The sequence below is a fragment of the Pyxicephalus adspersus genome, chromosome 4, assembly GCF_032062135.1.
Source record: "Pyxicephalus adspersus chromosome 4, UCB_Pads_2.0, whole genome shotgun sequence".
Lineage (NCBI taxonomy): Eukaryota > Metazoa > Chordata > Amphibia > Anura > Pyxicephalidae > Pyxicephalus > Pyxicephalus adspersus.
The window spans coordinates 55,338,876-55,358,228 of NC_092861.1; the positions used below are offsets into that span (position 1 = coordinate 55,338,876).

The window sequence follows — 19,353 nt, forward strand, 5'->3', positions numbered from 1 at the left end:
GGACGCGCGCACTCGAGTCCCGGACCGCGGTAATCCGCGATCGCGGGTCGCGCGTATTATCGCGCTTCCAGCGATCGCGGATTTCAATGATGAATCAGGGGCATTAAATCTTATATAACATGGAAGGAAACATTTGGTGAACAGGCTTCCAATTGCAGGATATGAAGAAATGGCAAATACAAATAATAAGTGAATTCTTTATTAATAGGTTCTGTCAACACTAGCAGTCCCATGTTTGAGAAACTGAAATTAAATTCTTAGGGAGGCACTGGGATTGAGTGCACATATCATACAATGGGGAAAACTAATACAGCACTTATCTCCCTCCCATCCTGGTAAGGTATGCAACACTCTATAATGTAAACTGTGTTACTTGCTGTAGATGTGCACAGACATATCCAGGTCATTTATGTGTTACATATGGTTTGAAATAGCAACCCCATTGTAACAAATTCCCTTCTGTAAATACCCTTCTGTAAGAACAGTACAAATTTATTTTCAAGTAAAGAGTTGCATTTTTATAATTTGTGTTCTTAAATGTGTGGGTCACAAATTCAACTTCAAGTTGTAATTCCAGCTAAAAAATAAAGCTACAATCATGTAAAAAAGTAAGTAAATTCCATAAAAAATTTGACTTTTTCATACTATATTTACACAGACAAACTAAATATTGTAATATCATAGAATCAAAACATAAACACAACTTGCCCTTAAAATACCTTATTAAAAGAAATCAATAGATGTAAAAAAAATACTTTGGAAAAAATGGCTCTTCCTTGGCCTCAGGAGCTGGTATTACACTTATAGCAGAAATGACACTTAGGGTGGTTTGAATAATTGTCCACCACTCACTGATATGCACTTGGTGAACAGTACTGTACTGCCAGTCTGAAATGCCATACAACATTTTAGTGGGATTCAATTCAGAGGTCCATATTTTTCATTTTGGAATAATCCTTTTGATGTGTGGTTCAGGTCATTATTGTGTTCGACTACCTATCTATAATAATTACCTCAATGCTACAGGAGGCATTCTTGCAGCAACCTATCTTTACTTCTGGGTGTACCATCTGTGATTACAGAATTGGGTTTACCCTCTGGGACCAAGAGTACCCCTTAAGGCAGCCTAACCCTGCACTTCACCTTAGTGGAGCCTGTAAGCATTTACTGTGCATAGTGATAGTAACGTGTCTGGGGTTATCTTTTTACATACATCATTGTGAAAAAATAGGACTGCTTCCTCTGCATAAATGTTAGCTAATAGTAATAATATAATAATAATAATACATAATATAATAATAATTATAATATTAATATAATATTATTATAATATTACATCCTAATCTTGTAATAATATGGTCACATAAAATGAATAGCTATATTTTTCCAGTAAAGTTAACCTCTTTATTGAAGCCTAGGTAATGTTTGATTCCGAAAAATGGATTTCAGGCAGCCATTTTAGTAAGAGAAGGGTATGGTAAAGTCACTACTGTAAAAGACTTTCTTCTGCTTGCTGTCAGCTCTGTTGTCTGAAGTGTACACTGTGCCACACATGTGCAGCTGTGTATAGTCTCAGCACACATGTGCAAACGTTGTGGTGCCTTGGCCCGGCCAATGGGGATGTCAAAAGTCTCTGAAAGTAAAAGAACACCAGGTAAGGTTATCAGATGCAGTGAAAGGGCAACAAGAGACATCACAACCATTGCAGCACTAATGTGGGGAACTTTGGCAGGTAAATCTACAGTCGGTTGTAATGCCCAAATATGCTGTACATACTTGCACTGGTGGCAGTTTTTTTCTAAAACACTATTTATTTAGAAAGTTTGGGGGAAAGTGTATGAGGTAGGGGGGTAGAACAGAAGAATAATCATAGGGATACATACCATGAACACCGCACTGGCAGCAGATTTTTATTTTGACTTCAGTGTATTCATAGACTTTTATATGGATAGAATTGGATTGAAAAAACAAATCTTTCACACTGACTAAATACAGTCCCATCTTCAGATTCTTAGGACCTGTTGCATATTGTTAGGCAGTGGAGAAGTTGCTGGATAGTGATTTTTATTACTTTTTTTATTATTCTAAATTTTACAAGCCGGACTAGTTACCATCCCAGAAAGCTATTTTTGCCTGGATTATAATCTGCATCATTGCATTGATGACAAATGTATGCAGCAAAAATAATGACTTGGAAGACTTTTTGTCCACCTGTAAAGTAAAATAGGAATGGTGAGTACAAAAGATGTATATGTAGGATGATATATGATGATTTGCCTGTGATTCCCCCACCTATCAGCTATATGTGTGCAGTGGCTGCTGGTATTGAAGCCTCAGCCTTTGTTGGAGGAGGCAGGGCTGGGAAGAGTCTCAGTGTTTTCAGTCTGACGTCCTCACAAACATCTCCCAGGCTCGGCCCCTTTTGGCAAACTGCCTTCATTGAAAAGTCCCAACATGTCACGTTTGAACAGTTTGTTAATCCTCTGATCGCGAATGTGAACCAAAGCCCAGTCAATGCCTCGACTGCGAGATCCAAACACTGAATGATGAGCTGCTGACTCTTTCCCATTGTGAATCTGTCAAGGAATCAGAAAAAAGTCAATCAATGAAGATTCTTGGGCATTTCCTGAAGAAACGAGTGCATATGCTGCAGTGTCTATGTGGAAAGCGTCTGAAACAGAGCAAGAATTCAAGTGGTGAGTTTAGATGCTGAACTCATGCTGCATCTCTATTCCTTGCTTTCACTAAATGTTTCTCACTGATCAGGGAATGCATTGCTATTCTTCATCCATTAGTAAGAGGCCTCATCTACCCTACATATTCACAAAGCATGGACTGGGTGGATGTGGCTTTCAGCTAATGTATTAGTCTTAGGGGGATAGAGGTCTTAGTAATCATCACATTAATCATTTTACTTTGATATTCTGTTTTACATCTTGCTTTAAAAGTGCAATCACAACTTGCTTTATGTTCTGAATAAAGTGGAGTATTTAGGTGTGGTCTCATGGGATATTCCACAAGTAGTAAACTTTTTGGGAAGTGAGAGAGATGCTGTGTTGTTTCTGATGGAGGAATCAGCACCATGGACAGATCAAATGATTTACTTTATTTCATCCTCACCAGCGTGTCTGAAAAATAAGCTAGACTGAATGTTCATATTCTGTGCACTGACTAGCCCATCAGAAATAAATGTGATGTTTATTCTTGTACAACAATTAACTAGGGATCTGAAATGCTGTGCAGTGATATGATATATCATTTTAGTATAGCTGTCACTTTGCTTGAAGTTGTGGGTAGTCATGTAATACCAGTTTAAGTTGTGTTGCTGGTTTTGGTTACTTTCTGGAAATATACTAGGGCTGGTTTTCACATCTTGGCTGTGAAGCAGAGGCTTGATATATTTGACATGGCATTGTGCAGTTTGTTTGATATTTATGTCTGCTAAGCCTGGGTAAATGTCATAATCCTTAACTGAGAAGTATGGATAGAACGTTTAATCCCCTACTCCACCCTTGATTTCCAAGCACTTGATTTGGAGTCCTTGCTTTATCTCAGTTCATCACAATCGGTTATGTTCCTTCATTTTATAATGTAAAGGTGGGCAAAAGTACATCATTTGATCTGGATCAAACAGCAGTCTGATATCTCTAGCTGCCAGGTAATGATTGGAAAAATGAAACTATTGGTACAAGCCATACACTTAACAAACTTGGCTCAATCAAAAGTATTACATGCAGTTTGTAATATATATTAAATAATATTAATTGTTTGATATTAAACATTATAGTTCTTGTGTCTAATGGTTCTGTGAGCTGTACTTATTTTAAATCTACTGAAAGTGTTTTTAACAATATATTTTTATTTTATTTGTTCGATTTCTCTTAACAAGATCAGGATAGGTTTTGAATACCTACTGTCCTACCACTGTCAGTTCTTGGCAATTAGTTTTTCAATGCTTGTTGAGGGGCTGTCAAGGGAAAATAATGCATGTAAAAGTAACTAAAGCACCGGTGCTAATAGATGCTACCATTTGCTTTGATTTCAAGGTTTTGCAAAGGTGCTTGACTATATTGTGCATTTAAACTTTCTGCCTAGGGCATTGGGACCAGTTGGTGATCATATAGAAAATGTTTCTAGTTCTTTCTTTTGATTTTAGCATGTAAGGGGACGGTTCTATCTGAGCAAAATTGTGTGCTTTCAAAAACTGGTCCAGGTGGAGGAGGAATGTAAATGAAAAATTTTACAACATAACTTGAGTCTTTGAAGTGAACCTATCATCACTTGTTTAGCTTTAACCTACTCTTTGTATCCATGCACCCTTTAGTTCCACTTAAAACTGGCTAATGTTGTGTGAGATGCTTTATAGCAATATCTGTTTGAAGTCTTGAACAGTTTATTATTTGTTTGACTTCAGTACCTTTATAGTTACAGTACAAAGAAGAATAGCAGTGCTTTTTCAATGTTCAGTATTCACCAGAACAATAACCTCCCTTCACTGCTGACAAAATAAAAGTATGATTGGCCTTGAGCAGTGAACTGCTGTTGTGTCACATTAGTGTCAAGCTCTAAAATGTACAAAGGACTTCCACTGATGGTTTTCACTACTTGATATTGCTTTTATTGTCTTCATTGCTACTGACTGGTTCTGTATAGTTAAAGATTTTACAAGCCCATGAAAACACATAAACATTTTAAAATATATACAGATCCCTAGTATACCTACTTAAGTTTAGTTCTGTGTTTCTCTGAGTGGGTTACTCAGTATTCTGCTATCTAGCTGAGACTTCTTGCAAGCACTGTCTGAATTAAATCTCCCTGTGGCCATGCTTTGACTTTAGCTTCAGTTTTGCCTTAATTGCATTAGCTCAGCTGTCCTAAAAAGTCAGAAAAAAGCTCTTATAAGGAGACTAAATATAGAAAATGCAAACCCCTTTTTGGTAATAGAATTGGCTGTGACCTGTTGAAGTTACTGAAGTCCACTTCCTGATGAATTCAGTGAAAAGCATACAGGGCATTGGATTAACATCTGTAGAAGCTAATGGCTCATTCACAATTGAATCAGGATAGGAAATAATGTCTTTGTGCTTTCCAGAGGGATGATAGGAAATTTCAGAAGAGGAAATATCCAGTATAAATTTGATAAACGTATTTTATAAACAATTTAGCAGATGTTCTGCTTCGTGTTGCTGGTGTTCTGTTACCGGTTTTCTGTTACCAGACACATTCTCTGTGTTTTGAGATGGTGATTAAAGCGACAGTACTGATCATTACATTGTTTTTATAAGAATGGCGTTGATTTGATGCTCTTTTGTTTTCTCTTTAAGCCAAAGCACAAATTCCCACAGGTGTACAGAAGTAGTGTTGTCATCTGTTCATGCATTTTGGATACATAAACATATTCACACTTAGAGAAAGCAAATGCATACAGATTTAATTTTAAATAACCTGGAAATGCTGTTTCGCTGGAACAGCCCACTTCAGTTTAGAAATCTTTTATCTGGCTTTATGGTCAGGTCCAATTCTACGTTACTGCGAGGTACCTTAATGAAACTCAGAGCTATTTTATGCAAGTGTGGCAGCAGCAGTCAAATAATTACTTGTTTTATTTTTAAAAGGAACCTAGTTTATTGATATGATTTATTTTAGTTTATTTTGTATTTTATTTATTTTTATTGTATTTATTTATTTTATTATTCAGATTTATTTTTTACCAGGCTACTGATTTTAATAAGCTATTTTAGTCCCTGAATACTTTACAGAGTTGTTCAGCTGTCAATAGACTTTGGTGTTTTGTCGATGACATCAGCTTCTTAGATCATTCAGAATTCATTGACCTCATTTGACCTGCAGATGACCTGCTTCACTCCTTGTAGTGTCATTGTGCCAATAAGAAAGAACTGTTTTTTACTTATAGAGCATTTGCACTGATATTATAGGGTACAGATATTCCTTTACTATGACTTGCTTCTGCTTATATAATACTGGAATTGTAAAATACTGGTTTGAAACCTGACCTGCTTTGTGAATTCTTGCCCATAAGGCTTTGGTGTTAGCCTTTTTTTAATTGTTTATTCTCGCTGATTTTCAAAGCAGTTACATCAAAGATAAATATAGAGCATCATAGCAGTGATTTGCAGGTATACTCTTCACTTATGTGTTCTTGACGTATCAAATTCAATTTGAGGAAAGGATACAAAAGGATTATCTTACAGGCTGTCATAGTATAACCAGACGTGGGAAGTGATCTTTCTGCCATGACACAGACAACACTGTAGATCAGGGGCGGCAAACTTCGGCCTTTAGGCCAGATATGGCCTAGCCACTAGTTCGTTCTGGCCTAATGCCCCCTGGCCGATCTAGCCTAATGCCGGCTGGCAACCCACGTTAGGAACTACCGGAGCCGCCAGAGCTCTGGTGCCGCCTCCTTGCTGTTGCTCCCCTATTCACCGCGGCCGGCGTTGATACTACCGCCGCTGCGGTAAAAAGGGAAAGCTCCCTGAAGAGAAATCCCTCTCTTCCGCAATGCATACGGAGGAGAGGGATTTCACTTCAAGAGGCGTTCCCTGTTGGGGGCGGAGCCATTGGGGCGGGACTCAGAGTCCGGCCTAGTGTTCTCCTGCCCACCCCTGAAATGGCCTATTGGCCATGAAAGTTTGCCGACCCCTGCTGTAGATTCTGTGGGATAAATTCAGACTCGCCAATTTCTTTCAGTTTGAATGTATTACTTTTTCTGAACTTTTCTGGTTCACCTACTTGCAGCTGTCATTATGATGGTGTTTGAGCTATCAATTTTGTTTATTGATGTACTTAATAGAGCATAAGAATATCTTGGTCCTTCCCCTGCAATGTACCTCTTTACTATGCACACCACGGCTCATCTCATAAAAAAACAAGCTATGGTGTGATTGCTCTATTGAGATGAGACCTATGTATGTTTTTTTTTTTTTTTTGTTAGACGACTATCATTTAGTTCTGTTCTGTTCTTCTCCAGATTCAAAGTCCTGAAACCAGAACAGAGCTGATCACATTTGTAAAGCACATCACTGTACTTCACTTTGAAATAAGCCAATTATTCTAGTGACATTGTCATTAAGGTAGTAATCCCTTAATGACAATGTCACTAGAATGGAAAGTTATCCCTCATGGGTCCCTGGGATAATAAAAAAAAACTGTTTTGCTCTTCAGGGTATAACAGTTCACCTAAAACTAAAATAGTTGTTTTTGGTGAAATGTCTACTTTACCCTATTTTTAGTAAAGTAATTTTCACTTACTAAATGAGGAAGTCCATAACATGTTTGCCTGTGGGGGATCCCATTTGGCAGGAATGATCCAGCTAGTGGAAAGGAAGATGTTGAGTTTGACTTCGGCATTCTGTAAGCAGTACATTATTTAAGAATAGAAGAGGTTCAAAGCAGTAGATGTAATAACTATAGCCAAAGTATCTGATTAGGCATGCCCTTAGGTATTGAGTGGGGGGGGGGCATATGTTACGAGACAAAAGCAATCAACTGAAAACAATCAATACTGATAATGAATTGTTTTTCCTTGATCGGTATATACAAAAAATATTTTATTTATTTGCGTTACTTTATTAATTTGAGGTTACAAGGATATCTAGATATTTATAAAGCCACAAGGCATTTTACAAATGTTACAACTAATCCAAGTCTGAGTCAGTATGGTTACCAAAAAAAGGTTGCAGGAAAAGTAGGGCAGAATTATTACTGAATATTAATGGGTTGCTATCTAGTCCTTTATTGCCCACATTTTGGTCTTGTTGCACATGTGTTTGGCTGATTCCTGTGTGTACAGTTGCCATTCTATGTCTTTTTCTTTTACTTTTAGATTTTAAAACCTTGGAATTTTAAACCCCTCTATATTAGGTTTATGGGCATGTCATTACAAATACATAAATGAAGTTGGTCATGTGACATCTAAATATGGATTTAGGCAGATTTGTACCATGTTAAAAATTATTTTTAAATCATAATCAAGAAAATAAAAAAATACCTCTATTTACTGCCTAAAGGGTACTTTGTAAATACACTTCCACTTTTGGATTTCAGCAATCAGCTGCTAGACTCTTTCAACCTGGGCAGCTGCTCACTGTTTCATATTGTAAATTCCATCTCAAAACCAATGGTAAAGTAATAAGTATCAGATTTCTTCTCATTATAAAGAGATTACATCTTACTTCCTGTTGTACTCTAGAACAGGATCTATGAAAAATGTTCCCATTGGTCATTTTACAGTTTAAAGTAGGACTCCAGCCTTGGAATAATTAAATAATAACATATTTCATTTGTAAGTAAACATCACAATTACTGATGTCCAACCCAGTGTAAATCACAGTGTATAGCCCCCTCCCAGTACAGCATCTGCTTCAGTTTTGGCAGATCTGTATTGTAAGAGCCAAACAATATTACCTACCCAACCTCCTTTCTCCTTGCCAATCACACATTAATGCATCTAATTTGATCCTGTGAATATGAATCTTTATGCCTTTTTAGGTGTTTGTGTGTGGTGGGGGTTGCAGGTACCAATGTATAATAAGCAAGCTCCAGCAAATAATAAAAAATAATTGCAAATATTTGATTTAATTGCATTACTTTATTGTTTGAAGGTTGAAAGAATAGGTCATATCTATAAAGCCACAAGGCTTGATATTGTTCCAAATTGTTACAGCTAATACAAGTCTGGACCAGTGTGGTTACAAGAAAAGGATGCAAATAAAAGTTGTAAGTGACCACAATAAACCTGTTTGCCAGTTCACATGTGCTCTTTCTTTCTAAGAGCGCAGAGGGGCATACAACCAAGTATGTATAGGCACATACAAATGTCTATGGGACTCCAGCCCACATGCCTGGTGTTCTGTACATATGTAGATGGCTCCATTATCCATTCTTTAGCCAAATTCTGGTTCAGCTCTCGTCAATGGCATCAGTCAAATAGGTGGAATGACCTTTTAAGGCGATGATTTATCTGCTTTTCAATACAAATACAGACGCACAGAAATCTCACTGACATCAGTGAAAAAAAGGAACGCTATTTATGTCATATATTCCTAAATAAACTCCCCTGAGATGTCATTAGATGACAATGTGTCAGCAAAAAAATTTCTGAATTCTTCAGTTATAATTTGTACAATTTGAAATAGCTGAAATGATTTATATGTAGATCCAAATTCTATTCATATTGTATAGCAGCCCAAATTACTGGCCTGCCATGGGGCCATTTATATACTAACAGTGTAACATTTTCATAATGATGAAATATGGTGTAATGTGCAGACGAGGTGGGCCAGGTTGTTCTTATCAGCTGTCAGGTTTTATGTTTCTATTATAACGTGGTGGCAGTGCTGCAGAGCTGGGCTATAATAGCCCTGTGAATAAGCGGATTCGGTTCTACCATGTCAGCGGAGTGAGTCATACCTTAGTAAAGAGGGAACCTCAGGGATACTGTACATACAACAGGTTGTCATGGTAACACTTGTTTTCTTACCTCGGCCTGCTCTCCAGAGAAATAAATTATTCACAAGCCAACCACAGAAGGTCTTTCCTTTCCAATTAAAAGGGGGCCGAGTTTGGAACTCATTTCATTATTGTCTCGCTTGTATACGAATACGGGCCCAGACCCTTTTCTTGCAAAACATGACTGTAGTCAGTGTTGTAGGAAAGTGTAGACTGAAAATCTGTCCAATGATTTATTATGGTTTGAGTATCGGAGGGGTTAGGAAGCATTGAAAGGCAGTATGAGGATGTATGTTTGTGTTTATAATTATTTTGTTGCAGTTTTTATGTGCAGGACAGCAAAAAAACCAAAACAAAAAAAATGTTTTCAAGAGGCAGCATGTCCAGAGCATACCATAAAAAAAAAGCTACAGGTCCCTCAAAAACTTTTTCGTTCTCACTCTTGTAGTTCTTGTGACCCAGCAGCAGGCTCCCAGGCTTTATCCCAAAAGACCTCCCTACAAGTGCACTCATAGGGACTATGTTTTGTGCATGACCAGGGTGGCACAGACCTCCCAGCCCTACCCCAACATACCAGCACATCTCAACTTTACCACCTCCCCACTCCTCCCAACCTGCTTACCAACCAACCCCACCAAAGAATTACACAAACACTTAGTTGCACTTAAATTGGCTGCCAAGCAGCCGTTTATTTAAACAATAAACAAATAACCATAACCTTATAAATAACTATAAATAACCATCAATTTAAATACCAAAATAACCTCAATTACATTAACAATCTAATAACCCATATTACCATAATTAACCAAAATGAAAACCGCTTTTATATTTAAACTGCAACAATATTGTTTTAAAATCGAACAACCAGGCTGCAGGTCTGAGAAGGATCCGTACTCCACCAAAATTTTCAAACCAAATCCCCCACCTTGGCCCCTAGCTGCCCAGCACCGCCTTAGGAGCCATACCACCATAAGGGGGACCCTACCATCGAGGATCCCTCTTGCCACAAACCACTGATTTTTCCATGTCCAGGATCCCTGCCTTCTAAGACCCCAACCACCACAGTGAACAGCCCTAACTACTTACCAAATCCAGTGAGGGTGGGTGGGAAACGCTGTCTTACCTCCATGCTGTCTATCCTAAAAGAGGGCCTCCCACTTCCAACTTCACTCTTTTAAACCCCCTTTTCCCAAACAACTCCTCCTCAACTCTTGTGCTAGCACTACTCCTCCTTACATCCCCCGTACCAATTAACCCTTTCCTACCCTCTTGCTGGGGCCTCACACTCTATCATGCAGGCCCAACTTTGTATGTCTGTGGGCCTCACTGGAATGATGGAGATAAAGCTGCTGCAAGTCTCCTGGACATTTGCTATAAAAATGTATGTATCTTAGGTTCAATATTTTTATTAAGGTTTAAAAAAGAGTTCAAACAATTCAAGAAAAAACATTTAACAAAGCAATTGACATCCATACCAAAAATTAAAGATACACAATAGGTAGAAAAAATTGAAGATAACAAATAGCAGAGCATCTTAGTTGTAATAAAAACAGCGTTTACATAACCCATCCTGATCCCCAATTGGGTGCTATTAGTTATCGATTGTCCTCGTCCATGGTGGGTAATGTTCACAAATCTTACACATTTTTGCCTACTTAGTCAAAAAAGTCGCAAAACTGTGCCTTACACCCCTGTCTCAAAGAGAAGGGGACATTGGGGCTATGTACACACATGCAATATTTGCAAAAGATTGTTTCCAGTAACAAGGCATGACAGATGGACAAATTATCACTGCACAAACAGCGCCATTCTATGGACAGAGGAGGGGGAAACACTGTGCTCCCCTCCCTTAAATTGCGTAGTGGTCATTCATGAATCCATTTGGATGGAGCGACATCAGGCGACAGCTGTACACGTCAGATTCTCTTCCTAGATAAGCACAACCATTCGTATCGGGCGAGAATCCTCGGATGTGTGTACATAGCCTAACTTTCACTGCTTTAATTTCACTTGCAGGGCCCCTTCACATCCCCACTCACACCTGGTGAGCAGCACTTTAATATTCTTATCTCTGTGTCACTCTTTAACATCCTCCTTGCAATAGATCACACCTGATTGGCTTCTAATTCTGTTTCTCCCTATCTTAGCTCTGTTGTACAGACAATAAAAGTACGTAATTCAGGTAACCGCATGTAGTCTGTTGTTGCAGATTGTTGTCTGCACTCTCAGGTTCTGAGTAGATATCCTTCAAAAATAGACAAATGAGAATACCCTCAAGAATATACTTTTTCTCTAAACATTTAAGAAATTTTATCCCATTGCACTCATTTGAAGTATAGTCATATGTGTGTATATTCATAGTATTTTGGTTTTTTTTAGTATTCAGTGTACAGGGTGTGATCCAATAAATGTGTGCAGAGTGAAGTTTCCCATAACAACTGTTGGACTCCACGATACTGAAAACAAGTGCCCATGAAGAATAATGATTTTGGTTGCCTATGTTACTGTAATGTGAACATAGAAATAACAGGTTTGCACTACCCCAACAAAACAGCTAATTAGTGTATTTTTATTTGTATTTTAAGGTAATAGGGTGGTTCTGAAAGTAAATCTGTTTATTTTCATGCCAATCAGCCATGCTTCTATCATTTTCCAGAGTTTTGTTTAAAAAAAGAAACATTTATTTTGTTTCTGCTGATGGTAAATTATGCCTTTGGAGTGCACCACATTTTTAAACTTCATTTTGCCCAAACTATAAGGCATGACTTAATTAATTCATTTTGTTTCAGTTACACGTATTTATGGTCATAATGTCTGCTGACACATACCAATGTGATATAAGAGATGCTGTTCTCCTCTTTATTTCCAAGTTGCTCCCTTGTTGGCCAGATGTGCAGTCAGGTGCTGAGAAGTGACATTATGCGATGTTTTTATCAGTGACACAACAGTATGCGCTCAATTTGACAGCAATACTGTGACATGTAGAACCAGGTAAGTATATTATTTTTAACAAATACAGCTTACTGAAAATCATTAAAGGATTTATGGTAAATGGTTGTTAAGGGATACCAGACTTGGTATAATGCTTCAGTAAAAAATAAACTCCAAAAACTGATATAACAGGTAAAATTAGAATACAAAGAAAGCTGGTTCACCAAAAAAATAATGGACAACAGAAAAAAAAAAGATTTTGTTTAATTCGGACCTTTCAGTAAATGTACACATTAGAATACATCATGACATGTTAAAATTTACAGAAACTGAATATTTTTTAAACAAAGTTGTACCTTTTATTATTAAAAGATTGTAACAAATCCAAACAAGTAACTGCTTACACTAAGATGACGTCATCAGTTAGCTGCAGGCAGGAAAGAACATTTCCTCAGTCTTTCCCGCCCTACTGATCAGATTGCAACATTGTAACTTCAAGCCAGTCACAAAATGAAAGACCACAACCAGTTTCTGAACTGCACAGACACATGAAAGACATGTGTGAACACAGATTAAAACTGCACATACACCAGGATTCTCATGATTGTGTCATCTCTGAGCCAGTATTTCATTCCAGAAAGTACATACTGACTGGGTGATGCCTAAGCAAAGATGGCCTTGTCCTTCAGTTATGCTCACGTAAACAACTGGTCAAGTACAGAATACACTATCTGGGAGTCTTATAGAAGCCTGATGTCTCCCTAAAGAGAATCGGCTACTGTGAAATTCTTTCACATAAGAGACTTATCATTATTTGTGATTTTATTGTGTTTGTGCGCATGAAGATTATTGTAAGGTATTTTTACAAAGAAGTTAAGAATTGGGGTTGTAAATATCCTGTAACATAACTGAACTACCATCATTTTACTCTACAGTCTTTGCTTTCATAAGATTTATAATATTTTAAGGTGTTAAGTCATCAACACAAGTCTCTAACTGTGGAATAGAGAATCTCTGTTTGCTTTGGCTGGTTGAGGTAATAACCTCATGTCAGGCTGAGCCATCCTAGAGAAAAGTCAAGAGCTCCACTAAAGGTGGAGAATTATGTTGTGTACTGACTAAAGCATCAATTTTCTTTTTTTGGATAGTAGTTTGATTACAGTTATAGGAAAGTGTCATGATATTCCTAATGATTTCAATCATTGTACAAGATGACTATAATAAATTATCCACCATCTCTTATCTCGATACCCCTGGCCTGTCACTGCATGTTTATGTCCTGCTTTGTGCATGGCTCTGCCATTTGTGTGATGGCAGAAAGATGTTGGGCACTGTATATGTTTACAATAGTAATCCATTGTACTAATTCTCATCCGTTGCCCTTATATAATTAGTTGTGTTCCAAGTGTGCAACAGATTAGCACTCTTGCCTTTGCAGTGCTAGGTCCCAAGTTCAAATCTCGGCCAGAACACTATCTGCATGGAGTTTGCAGGTTCTCCCTGTGCTTGCTTGGTTTTATCTGGGCACTCCCACATTCCAAAAACATGCAGTTTGGTTAATTGGGTTCCCCCTTAAAAAAAATTGACTTTGGCCTGTATTAAAGACATAGCACTATGGTGGGTACATTGGATTGTGAAAGACTTTGAAGTACAGTTAGTGACTCTGTACATACGTGATATGTCGGACCTATATATACTGTGTAATATTAATAGGCCTATTCACACTATTGTGTTTTAGTAACACACACCTACTGTAATTGTGTGTTTGCCATCCACTATAAATTGGCAACCAAAGCTCCGCAGTGCCCAAAAACTGAACAGAATTTACTTCACCACAACAAAAGTGCATTGCAGTGTGTTGGGGATACCATTTAAATGAACGCTTTACCATATGCTGCAGTAACATGCAGTAAAAACCCATACTATAATGTGGATTACCTAAACACAACACATTGGACCTAATTTATTAAAGCTCTCCAAGGCTGGAGAAGATACACTTTCATCAGTAAGGGTGGGAGATCCAGCAAACCTGGAATGGATTTCCTAAAAGTCATTTGTTAGCAATAGTTTTGAATCCTGGACCAGGTCTATTTCAAGTTTGCTGGATCACCCAGCTTCACTGATGAAAGTGTATCCTCTCCAGGAGAACTTTATTAAATCAGGCACATTGATGGGAATAAGACCTTACAGCCTATTATTTTTGCTTTGTTAGGAAAAGATAATTTTTGAAAATATAGAGCCAAATGCACAGCATTCCAAATCCCTGCATGCACCCTATTGGGGTTCTAGAGAAAGTGGGACCCTGGACTTTCGCCCATTTTGCCATACCATAAAGTCCACCCTGCTTATGGATAACTGTTCGCTTTCCTAAGAGAAAAAGGAAACCAACATCCAAGCATTATAAGACACATACAATACAACTCCTGAAGCTGGTGCAGTTTTTCAGGATTGAGTAAAACTTTGTGGTCACCCTAACAAAGATAATCATGTTCAAGTAACTATCTTTGTGTACAGAGAAAAAGAATACAATAAATACAACAATTATGATTTTTCATGTGAGGCGCCTGTTATTGACTTCTGCATCTATTCCTGTATTAAACTGCTCTCGAAAAGACCTGTAAAAACAACACCGAGTTTCTCTCTGTTGGGAATATGGAAGCTGTTGCTAAAACTGTATGGAACCACCCACAGGCCGTAGCCATGACTCATGCCTGTTGTGTATTCATACTTCTATTTCTTCTCAGAAAACCATGCTGAGTGAAAGCTATTGAGCACCACTTTACCCATTCAGATAGCAATGAATAAATTCCAGCATTTAAATTGATCTTTTAAGTTCTTTTTTTTATCAAGAGGTCCTGTTTTTATCTATAAAAGAGATACAAGAGATTTATTGTGTTTTAATATACCAGCACTCTTTATTATTTCTGTGGGCACCAACAATATGGAATTTACCCAAACAGAAACCCCAGTATGTAGAATTATTCCAGGTTACAGCACTCCAGATCTTTAATTCATCTCTGTTAAAAAGCAGTGTATGTCTGATCACAAGAAAGCAGTTTCATCCTTCCCTCCCATTTTACACACATCTAGTAAAGATTACAGAGTATCAATTCAACTCTCCTGGAGCTGGAAATGATATCAATATACTAACCACATAAACACTGTAATAAAGTGTAGCTGTCAATACAAAAATGTCAGTGACTTGAAAACAAAACCTACTACTTAAAGCAGAATTAAACCACATGAACTTCTTAGTTTAGGACCCCCAGGAACTGAATGGCCATTTGTTCAAGTATACACAGAATATTTGCAAGCACATTCATTACAGAGTAAATGTAGTATTGTGAACAGTAGTAGTATGTTTGCTTTCAGTCATTTTTTTTGGTATTGGTAGCTGCACTTTTATATGGCTTGCTAGTGAATTGATGTCATTTCTATTTTAAAGGTTTATTTTAAAAAGCAGGATAAATAAAGTCAGGTAGTTCAGCAGATAATTGAAGCATCACAGACACAGGCTCTTAGAGCCAGGTATTACAATCAGGTTAGAAACAGCATGAGGAAACAGTGCTTAAGAAGATGTAACATGATAAATCTATGGCTAGGAAGGTTGAGTAATATTGGTTAAGGTGTAAATATTATAATAGGTGTTTACATAAAGAATGAGGAGAAATGACCAGATCTAATAAAGTTCAAGGGGCAGGAGTGTTATATCCAAGCGTACAATATTTTAAGAAATCTCTCATTATAAGTTGCTGTTGGCTTTCGTTAAACATTATTGTATTTAATTTATTTTGCATGCTTTAACACTTAAATGAATAGTCTTCCAGGCTCTGGCAAAAGTCAAATTGGTGGCTGGTAATTTAAAGAAAGAAAATTGAAGAAAGAGTGTGGGGATAGGTTTTATGAGGTTTTAATGTAAATCTGTGTGTAGCAGTGACCAAAGAAGATTGGATGCCCATATTCATAGTCTATTTGCTGATGGATTTGTTACCAAATGTGTGCCTTTGATTTGGGTGAGAAACAACCCCAAGACAAGGTTTGGAGGTACTGGGGGTACATTTAGCCAGTTCAACAATTAATGAGGTCATTTTTTTTACCTTACTGCATTTAAGAGTATGGTCTGTTTATTAACACTACACGTTTATTATGCTATCAATTGTTGGAGAATAAAAAAAGGAGTAAAGGCAGAGTGGTCCACACAAGTAAAGACCTATACAGATTTCTGTCATTGGAAACAATTGTTTGTGACCATTTCCATTGACAGGAGAACAAACAATCACTATACACACAGCGCTGTTGTGTTCTATAGAAAAGGGAGGATGAGCGGCAGTGTTTTGCTGTGTTCTTCAACATAGAAATGCACAGTGGACTGATGAATGGCATTGCGGGACCACTGTACATATGTTAGATTTTCACCCGAGACAATAATGACTGTCTTGGGCGATTGCTATCTGATGTGTATATGTAGCTTATATATAAGGAAATCCTGCCACTCATTACCCATTACTTAACAGGTTGTATTGTTAACATACATGTCAAAAATATAGTCAGACAAACTTTACAAATGTTTCTGCTACAAAATATTTTAGGAAGTCACAGTATTGTTGCAGATGTACATCGCACATCTGGCATAGACATTTTTTTATAACAAACTTTTATAACTTTCTGAAGGTGGTATTTAGCTGGTATTCTCATTCTCCAATGTCAATGCTTTTAAGTAGCAGAGCAAGATAATGCATATTTATCAGAAAAGTCATTCCTAAGTCGGGAGTCTATATACACATAATTGTTCCCATTTGGTGAGTCACAAAGTATTGCAGTCAGTAGGTCAGAAAAGCAGCCAGCCAACTAGAGTTTGCAGAGGAAAATGTAATTTAAAGATACCTTCCATTTTTCTTTAAATCCATGCTACAGTTTAGGCTTTAAAAAAGCAAAGGTCTACTCAGACATATAACCCGCTTATGACTGTCCTCCTGGTTCATTAACAAAGCAAACAATAAAAAGAGTAAAGTTCTAACACCAGCACTGCCTCTGTTGTACCCTATCATGCAGAGCTACTGTCATTGCTGAGGTCTTTGGTAATTGACACTTCTGGGTGTTTCCTGCAACACTCTCTTTTTAAAGCATCTTTTAAAGCATCTCAGAATCAAATTGGGATAACACTTTTCAACTTTGAGGTAAATACATATTGCATGGAAATGGAAATTTAAATTCATGTTGAGGACAATGTAGCTTCAACGCACATTTTATGCAGTGCATTGCAAAGCACAGTAATGCACTACCGTAGGTTGTGGTGTTCAACATTGGCAAAAACAATTCATGACCTTTTTTGGCTGCATTTGAATGGTCTACCCTAATTCTATGCTTGGTAAGGTCATAATAAGGCTGCTAGGAAAAGTATGAACTTAGCGTAGAACATCCACCATAGCTCTGGAAGTGATACACTTGTCTATTATTAACCAAATCAACATTCCATAATTATTTAAATTGGTTTGCTTGGATAAACTTGCATAGGTTATATTAGACTCATAATAGAAATCTATTTGAACTTCATTCTTTAAGCTTGCTATACCGTTTCGTTTTTTAACTAATTACCAAGTAAAATTATAATCCATTTTCCTTTGTGTTAGTCTTTGGCACAAGGCACAGTTAAAAATATTATAGCAACTGTGATAAAAGTTGTGCTTTTAGTAACAGTATGATGAAACTGCGCAAGATAAATTTAACATCTTTGGAATAAATATGTCTGCCAGCTTTCCCATCTAAAAATAGCATTTTTCTTTATAATGAAATCTGCCTGGAGAGAACAGACATGCAGAAGGAGACATGATTATGGGTGGAATAAATTCAGGTTGATTAACTTTTCATTCCGGCCTTTTTGTGTCTTCTATTTGCCTTATACAAATTGCTTGGTTACATTATAAAACAAACAACAAATGCGTCAGATGCTTGTTTTTTGGAGAGACAGCCAACAATGATACCAGCAGATAATCCAGTATCATCTACCAAAAAGACGAAAGGTTTATTAGCATGATGTAAGTCAAGGAAGTACTGACCCAGGTCAAGAAATTAGCATGTACTAAAGAGTTTCTTTTCATTTCATCATTTTTCATTTATCATTGTGGCAATCAAATTTGATCAATAGCTGAAATCCAAAAGTCTTATGTATAATATTTCATCATATTAACTGAGGATATTATTAGCCACAGTCATTTAGTTTTATTTTCTATGCTTTTTCACTACTTGGTATATCTGAATATAGCTCATAAGCAAAGCTATTCATCAACTATTATAAAGTCAAAAAGAAAGTTCAAAGCTTAACTCCAGTTAGGGGAGAAAACTTCCTTTTCAGTCTGGTTACCCCCTGCAAAGTTGAAAATGTAATCTTTACTTAGGGGCACCTTAAAAAGTTTACTTAATCTCTCTCTCCTCTCTCCGTTAGAGGAGTATTTACGTGGCCAATGATGGATGATTAAATCCCAAATACAAGTCCTGTGTCTCCTTGCTATTGAGTGATATAATGACCTCCCTTGTGTTGCAGGATAGAATTGTGTGGGCACTTATGAGGTTCCAGAGACAGTCTTTTCCTAGGACCTGTTGATGCATTTTAGTGTGGGACATGCCTTTTTATAGAACATATGCAGCTGTCCATACTACCCCATTTGATTATGATGAACTTCTTAGAAGCCAGTCTTTGGCATTTGCTTTGTGCCAATAAACCTTGCATCTCCTTTACATCTTGAGAAGGCTCATTACTTTACTAGGTGGTTAAAAAGTAAACGTTTAGCTTTAATACAGTTTATATTGTATCTGTTGCTCTCCAGTTTTGTAAATAAAAGCATCTTTTACTGTGTCTTGTAGAGAATATTCGTCCTTCCTTGGTAGTTGTCACTAGAAAAGGTATTACATTATAAATTCCAAATGCCGCTTGTGTTAGTCCCATCTGTA

At 37.2% G+C, this 19,353-nt stretch overlaps 1 protein-coding gene across 2 annotated transcripts in view; it reads left to right on the forward strand.

The window, feature by feature from the left end:
- The window catches only part of FGF12 (fibroblast growth factor 12), a 264,552-nt gene that overhangs the window by 76,684 nt on the left and 168,515 nt on the right, over positions 1-19,353 (forward strand). Inside the window, exon 1 of one of the 2 annotated variants that reach the window (XM_072408229.1) lies at positions 2,455-2,696. The exons of the other annotated variant lie outside the window; for it this stretch is intronic. Coding sequence (XP_072264330.1) covers positions 2,606-2,696 — 91 coding nt within the window. The 5' untranslated portion in view covers positions 2,455-2,605. Of the gene's footprint in view, positions 1-2,454; positions 2,697-19,353 lie in introns of those variants that run through there. 2 annotated transcript variants of the gene reach the window in all.